This window comes from Lactuca virosa, chromosome 3 (assembly GCF_052849685.1).
Source record: "Lactuca virosa cultivar CGN04683 chromosome 3, Lactuca_virosa_CGN04683_v6, whole genome shotgun sequence".
NCBI classification, from domain to species: Eukaryota; Viridiplantae; Streptophyta; class Magnoliopsida; order Asterales; family Asteraceae; genus Lactuca; species Lactuca virosa.
Genome location: NC_136428.1, coordinates 181030956 through 181038699, shown reverse-complemented (window position 1 = coordinate 181038699; position 7744 = coordinate 181030956). Strand labels below are relative to the sequence as shown.

General features: G+C 36.6%; 2 protein-coding genes across 6 annotated transcripts; both read right to left on the bottom strand.

Annotated features, from left to right (window-relative positions):
* Window positions 1-2433: 2433 nt before the first annotated feature.
* Window positions 2434-6716, bottom strand: LOC145162748 (ubiquitin carboxyl-terminal hydrolase 5-like). 5 transcript variants are annotated; one of them, XM_079081807.1, is made up of 14 exons: window positions 6551-6716; window positions 6397-6464; window positions 6187-6321; window positions 5732-6106; window positions 5523-5662; window positions 5227-5397; window positions 5042-5146; window positions 4786-4839; window positions 4519-4574; window positions 4068-4365; window positions 3781-3939; window positions 3593-3645; window positions 3291-3498; window positions 2434-2677 (listed from the first exon to the last, which is right to left on the bottom strand). In XM_079081807.1, the coding sequence occupies exons 5-9, from the start codon at window positions 5619-5621 to the stop codon at window positions 4560-4562; spliced, it is 444 nt and encodes a 147-aa protein (XP_078937933.1). In that variant the 5' UTR covers window positions 5622-5662; window positions 5732-6106; window positions 6187-6321; window positions 6397-6464; window positions 6551-6716; the 3' UTR covers window positions 2434-2677; window positions 3291-3498; window positions 3593-3645; window positions 3781-3939; window positions 4068-4365; window positions 4519-4559. The 5 variants fall into 5 exon arrangements, with proteins under 5 accessions (XP_078937933.1, XP_078937929.1, XP_078937931.1 ...); XM_079081803.1 differs by having other exon boundaries at window positions 4519-4839; XM_079081805.1 differs by having other exon boundaries at window positions 3291-3493; window positions 4519-4839.
* Window positions 3387-4076, bottom strand: LOC145164282 (alpha-glucan water dikinase 2-like). Its single transcript, XM_079083004.1, has 4 exons — window positions 4068-4076; window positions 3781-3939; window positions 3593-3645; window positions 3387-3498 (listed from the first exon to the last, which is right to left on the bottom strand). Exons 1-4 carry the CDS (start codon window positions 4074-4076, stop codon window positions 3387-3389), a joined length of 333 nt encoding a protein of 110 aa, XP_078939130.1.
* Window positions 6717-7744: the final 1028 nt, after the last annotated feature.

Below are 7744 nucleotides of genomic sequence, written 5' to 3'. Positions count from 1 at the left end.
TAAGGGATTTTTCTTGAAACGGTTGACTATTACTATTCAAAAGAACTATTCTCGTACACAGCTCGCTTTTACAGATCACACTACCTTTCAAAATCATTCCTTACAAGGATGAACGAAGGTGATGACATACACACATATATCCATGATTTTCAAGGCAAGACTTCAAACGATTTCATAGAAAATATCGGATTTTCTGAAAGTACAATGAGAACGATTCTAATCAAGTGTAAACGATTTTATACAAAAATGCTTATGAACTCACCAACTTTTTAGTTGACGCTTTTCAAAACGACTTGTATTCTCAGGGATCTAGTAAGCAGGTAACAAGGGACGCGGATGCTGGACTATTTAGCTGTAGTTTGGATTTTTTTTTCCATTTATGTACCTTTTGTGTAACTCGAAGAACAAATACAATATGTAAACCATGTAAGTTTGTTATCTCAATGTCTGATGTTTGGATTGCTCTGTTTCATTTATATTCAATTGTTATGATACTGCACAATGAAGTCACCCGCCTCCGGACGTTTCCGCCGCCTGGTCCGGGGGTGTGACAAATCACTACCCCCATTGGGGTTCAACAAGTCCCATCCCTGCAATAACCTTGTTCACATGCAAAGGAATATGAACCAAATCAATCGGATACCGCTCTTTGAACATCTCTGGAACACAATCCCGATGAACCCTCGATGCCCAAATAGATCGATCATCTACAATCTTAACCTCTAATGGACAATCCAACTCCTCTAGAGCTCCAACAAACCTCTTGTTGAGAGTAAGAGACACAAAATATTAGGTATCCCCCAAATAATACAATACCAAGGTAGAGATACCGTTCACGAGGAACGATCCTATAACAAACACATAAACATAAGCAGAGAAATCAACATAAGAAAAGAGATAAGGAGAAAATACATACTCGTCACCACATCAAGCATTGCGTGAGCCTCCTCGGCTATCAGATTAAAATCTTTTCTCCTCACAACAGGCACCTCCACCTTGCCCTAGCGTTCATCAGTAATCTGTAGAGTCGTTGGAGCGGGTTCTACCACTGGTCCTGCTGTTGCCAAACTCGGACAATTATCCTTCTTATGTCCCCTCTGATTGCAATGGAAGCATATCAGATCAGATACCGGGTAGTGGTGGTAGTAGCAGTACAATCCCTACTAATATGACCCGTCCGGCCGCACTTGTAGCAGCCAGAACCACCAACCATACACGCTTCATTGTGAGTCTTGCTGCACTTTCCACAGTGGCTCCGGCCTTACTGGCCTCTCAATCTCGAATCAAATTCCTTGGGCCTCTTTCCCGAACTCCCTGAACCCTGAGCCTGATTTGGCTTCCTCTTCCTCTCCATCTCTAGATCGATCTCCCTCTCCCTGGCCCTTACTATCATATCATCCAATGTCTTGCAACTGGATTGGCTCATAAACTGTCGGATATCACTCCTCAACATCTCATGGTATCTCGCCTTCTTCATCTCCTCATCAGCAACATACTGTGGATACAACAACGCCCTCTCGTAGAACAACGCAGTGATCTCAGTCACCGTCTCAGTAGTCTGGTGAAGGTTCTGGAACTCCCTCGCTAACTCCTACACCTCAATCATCAGTGAAAACTCAGCTCAAAATCTCTTCACAAAATCATCCCATGTTAACGAATTAACCTCCTCATCCCTACATCGCGTCCAACCACCTCCTACCAATCTCGAGCTCTGTCTTTCAGAAGACAGGAAGCAAGTCTAACCTTTGCCTCATCGGGATAACTGCTAGTATGAAAGGCATTAGCGAAATCCTCTAACCATCTTTTGCTCGCGATCGGATCCTTCTCCCCGAAGTACTTTGGAGCCCCACATGCCAAGAACTCACGGAAGGTCAACGTGCGAGCTCCCATCAACGCAACCATCTCAGAACGGACAGAGCCCAAGCGCTCCTCCAGAACCTCCATGATACCCTCCATGATCGTACCAAAGATCACAGTATTCTTCTCAAGTATGTTGTGGGTAATCACGGACGAATGAACTCCCGCGTCTACTAGTCCAACTGTCCGGCTCCAAAGCCCGAACCCGAACCACTGTCGGATCCTCCTCGTATGACCACTGTTTTACATATATATATATATATATATATATATATATATATATATATATATATATATATATATATATATATATATATATATATATGACACGCAATGCATATCAAGGAAGGCCCTGTCATAAAGGAAGACGACACGCATTTGCGTGTTGTAACCTTACGACGCACATGTTTATGACACGCAATGCGTATCAAGGAAGCCCTTGTCATAAAGGAAGACGACACGCATTTTTGCGTGTCATAATTTTAAATGTTTTTAAAATTATATATTTCTGATAGATTTACTAATTTTCAAATTAAATAACACATTAAAAGTCTCATAATACAAAATAAAATACCATAAACAATAAAGATAATTCATTGCACTAATATGTTAAATACAAATAATCATTCCAATGGTAAGTAAATGTAACACATTGCTAATATTGCATAATATTTATTATAGAAAACAAAACATGTACAATATTAAAAGAAACTCATGACTAAATTCTCCTTTGACAATCTCCTTTCTAAGAGAATAACCTGGATGCAGGAACTTTGAGAGGCTACAGGGCATGGAAGGAGGTTGCTAGAGCTGTCAGAACCTACACATGGCAAATCGGTACAAATAAGAAGCTTGAAGTTGAAGGACCTGTAGTCGATTTGAAAAACATCCTAGATGAAATTTGTTTAGTGTTGTCCACCATTGTTAGCATAAACATGAGAAAAATTACTACAAATTTCAGAATTTGCAGACAAGTTGCTGAATTGACATACAAAAGGCACCAATAATAAAATAACTTGACTCACACCATAAATTAATATTTCAGATCCTTTAACCTAAAACCATAAAATTATGATGATTGACGATAACTAAAGAGTCAAATGCTAAAAGTGTTCAAATGTGAGATGTGATAAGGTTTACCCTAAACTCTCTACAAACGATACAAACATCATATATTCTTAACAAAAAGATCTTGTGGATTAATATCTACTACCAAATACCCAAAATACCCTTTTGAAATTTTTGTATAACTTGCATATTATTCTTCCAGATTTCCATTATTATCATCTACTATCAAGTTCAAATCTTCATAAAGAATAATGAATTAACAGGTATATGTATATGTGTATACATATATACACATATATATACATATATACATATAACGAATAATAAGAAATTTTACTTTTACTTTTAACTTGAAAAGAAATTACCCATGGATCATCTCTTGCAGCTGGACCAGTACTCAGCAACAATCTTTGAGAAATAAGAATCCGACTCCATTAGCTTGGAGGGCGCATCATATTCCATCATTTCACCAATAGATGGATTGCTGTTATCATGATAGCTCCATTAACTGGACATAGAAAGTCTTCATTTTTTGTCAGTGTACTATTGAACATTGCTGGAGTAGATGCTAATCTACAAAAAACATCACTGAAAATAATTAACAAGATCATAACACCCAAAAAGAAAATAATCAAAATAAATGATGAAATGATTACAATTACATTACCCGTATTGCACAACATCAAAGCCTACACCAGCAATTCCCCGAGAAGCTGCATCCTAGAAAAAAAACATTAGGTTAATGTATTGTTTCATGCTGAAAAAGATGAGGTGTCAACAGGGAATTAGATATTATCCACATTCTCATAATTGAAAATACCCCTAAACAAAAGCAGCCATAAATATGAGACTTACCTCTGTGTATATCTGTGAAGAGTCACGAGACACAGGATGATTTGTGCATGTGACAAAGGCATAATCAGCTCTAATATGTTCTTGAATTAAAATACCAATGCATAATGTATCATGATTCCTGTTTTTATATGCTCTTTCATTCCATTTAGAAGCCCAAACCTAAACAAAATGGGTAAGATAACAAATGTTAAACCATTCCAATTTTTGATGCAAAATTTCAATAGGTTTGACCATAAAGTCAAACCACAACTACTTTTTGGGAAGAGGGGGGAAAGTATCAAATATACCTTTTTCATTGCTTGCTAGATTTGATTCCCTGTATCCACTGCGGGACCTTGAGGCAAAGGAAAACTTGAAAGATCGACTGTCATACAAAAACCTGTGTGTTTCAATTGGATGCCTCATGATTGTTGAAGGCATCAAGGGTTTTGGCGGGTATGTGGTGAAGAAGTTCACGGGGGAAGATCCGCAGAAGTGTCCATGCTAAATCAAGCGACTGGAAGATGTTTCTGGTGTCGTACGCCCCTTGAGCCACAAATTTCCTCTCAAATTTGTCAAGAAACTCCAAATATAGATGTATTCCATCTATACAAACAATTTGTTATATATATATATATATATATATATATATATATATATATATATATATATATATATATATATATATATATATATAATCACTGACTATATTATCTAAACGTGAATGTGTGTGTGTGTGACAGAGAGAGAGAGAGAGACCAAATCCTCAGAAGAGAGAGCCTCTTCTCCAACCACCACTTTCATCGCCTAGACATCTTTTCCAATGGTATAATTTGCATATAGTTGAATATACATAAAAGTAACATATGATTAATACAAGTTTATTTGAGTATTTTTAGAAGGGAGAAAACATCTGTAACAAATTGAAGTAGCAAACCAAATGCAGGATTGGAATGGAATTGTATTCCAATTGTAGGGGTGGTTTGTATACATTACAGACATAACAAAGAGGGAGACAAATTTTACCTGGTTAGAGACATCAGAATGGTCTCGACGAGTCATACCCTCCCCAATAGCACTCTACAGGAATACAAACTTGATTTAATAGAATCCTCATGTATACTATAAATTAAATTCTTAATTAAGAACATAATCATGACCAAAACGTTTAAAGAAAGCAGTGATAAGTGAAAAACAAACAAAGAAACAAGGCTAAAAAGGTCAAAATAATAAGGAATTAGGACCATCATTGGCAACAAAAATAGCAAAATTTAGGAATTACTCGGGTGGTGGTTGATTGAAGTGGCAATGAGAGATACATAAATGGGCCGAATGTAACCGAGATCTTCTCACATACAGGACAAACCAAAGTTGACTTATATTGACCCTGTTCAACAAACAAACAAACCCATCAAATTATCTTATTTAACAAGTGTTGAATGAAAATTGATGATTGATGATGCTTACTTGGTAGACATCCACAATTATTGAATCATTTCGAGCAATGTGATTGGCCCAATATTCATCAGCAACTTCTTCATCAGGTCGACCATCTGCATCTCTGGATTTTACGTAAGGCTTGTGTTTCACACGGTTTAGATCTTCATGTAATCCATCAAGCAAAAATGCCAGAAGCTCCTGAAATAAACATTAAAACATAAACTCTATATATATATATATATATATATATATATATATATATATATATATATATATATATATATATATATATCATTAAATGCTAAATGAAACAAATAACAAACCTGTGAATCATGCTGATTGTATCCACTAAATTGTGGTGCAAAACGAGCAAGCTTTGCTTTGAATTGCCTTGGAGCAAATGGAGTCCTTCCTGTGCCCATAACTTCCTCAGTAACTCACCAAATGCTAAAGCTAACTCACCCTAAAAATTAAAAAACCAGTATTATAAAAAAAAACAAAATAATAAATAATAGTTTCTGTTAAAACTTACCACCATTCCTAAAGGGTTATGCCAGTTGATCTCTTGGTTATAATCTTCTCTAAAATATCTAGCAAATTCTGATGTATGAACAAGACACTGAATAGCACTATTCATAAAGCAAGTGTTTCCAAAATTCAGCAAGCCAGTTAGGCCACCAGAAGAGCCACGTGTACTAACACCAACACTGACAGGTGTCTGTGTTTGTGTCTGTGTTTTATCTTCTGATTCTTTGATTGCAGAAGACAAATTCTGAAGTTGTGACAATTCTGAATTGTTGTTAGTTTTAGAAGGCTCTACAAGTCCTGTTGACTCATTTTTAGCAAACCCGTTTTCTTGAACATCGTTTCTACATCCACCACCATTGTCAATGGCTTCCACCAAGATCTGTATTCAGAAAAAAAAAAACATCAAGTAAAACATGTTATGTAATTAATGTCTGTAAATATATCACTAAAGTAACTCACCAAATTTCCTCTTTTATACCCTTTAGGGCCACATAAATGGTCTTTTCAAACTGGACCATTCAATCCACTTGTCATCCTTCCAGACAAGAGTTGGCCTCACATGCCATGACCTGACAATTGATGTCTTTCCTTGAGCTGGAAAAGGACAAAAAGGTAAAATTTCAGCACAGTTTATAAATTTTGAAGGAAAAGTCAGATAACAATACCTACCAGGAAACTGGGCAGTTAAAGAACTTAAATCAATCTTATTTGTGTCCACAACAATTGCTTCATGCCAGCTAAAAAAAGGGTAAAAAAAATACAGTTTGTGATGATTAATAAGTTTTAACGAATGAAAATGTAACGAGTTGAGTTAAATGGTTACCTATCTTGTACCCAAACATCAACTTGATCTCCACTACACCAAGCATAATCTGAAAAGATTGTTCTGCCCCTCTTTCTACTCCCTTCAAATCGCATGGTGGTCACATCAATATTCAATGCTCTTATGCTCATAATCCACTCATTTATTGTGTTCTTTGAAGTCAAAAGACTCTATAGATATGGGAAAATAAGTAGTAGAGAAGAAAGATATGGTGTCATTTGTAGAAATCGAAAGTTGGAAAAGTAGTACAGACTACACTAACAATTATTGTAGAAGATGATTTAAAAATTGAGTATTATATACAACTTTATAGTAGTCGGAATAAGAAATTGAACATTAGTGTGTAAGATAGTTAAATGAATCAGAAGAATTAAGAGTCTTTAAGATTCGTTGTGGAAGAGTCGGCAGTTTCCCGTCATTCCAAAATCGGCATTCCAAAATCAGAAATCGGCATACTAATTTCAGAAATTAAACCCAGAATCGCGTTTTGGAACTATTGGATTACTGAATCAAACTCATTCAGGGTATCGATTGGAACTATCTCGACACCGTACCGATTTGCGATCCGGAAATCGTTTGGAACGCTTTCGTACCACGGTTGGGTACGAAACGAATTGGTATGGGTTCGTGTCCATCTGAGCGAATTAGGTAACTATGAACTGCACTCACAGGGCTATATCAGACACAACTCGTCATAGTAAGGAAATGGCTTATTTCTTAAGCCTTTGGCATCTGAATGATCCTACAACGCCAAAAATAGAAACATATGAAAATGAGATTGAGAATCGTTAAGTATGTTTGAGAATTTAGATGGATAGATCATAGATGGTTTACCTTCACCCAATTTTCCCATACATCATCATCATAGCATATTAATCTGGAATCTGCACTTTTCCATTCTATACCAAATGCATCTTTCATATCTGTGATTGCATCACAGTGCTTCTTTAAGGTTTTGAGTCTTGATTTGATGTGGGGACTGGCTTTGAGATTGCATCCAGGAAGCTTTGATTTCAGTTCTTTCTCCAGGACAGTTGTGTATCCACTTCTGAAGTTTGTCTTGAGGTCCTCTTCCGTCTTCTCCCTCTACGGTGACTCAAAGATCCGACATCCCTACACAAAAACTTGAACAACTCCCTCTCTAGCCACTAAGACAAACGAACAGAATATTAGGGTTATTTTGGGATGCTAAGG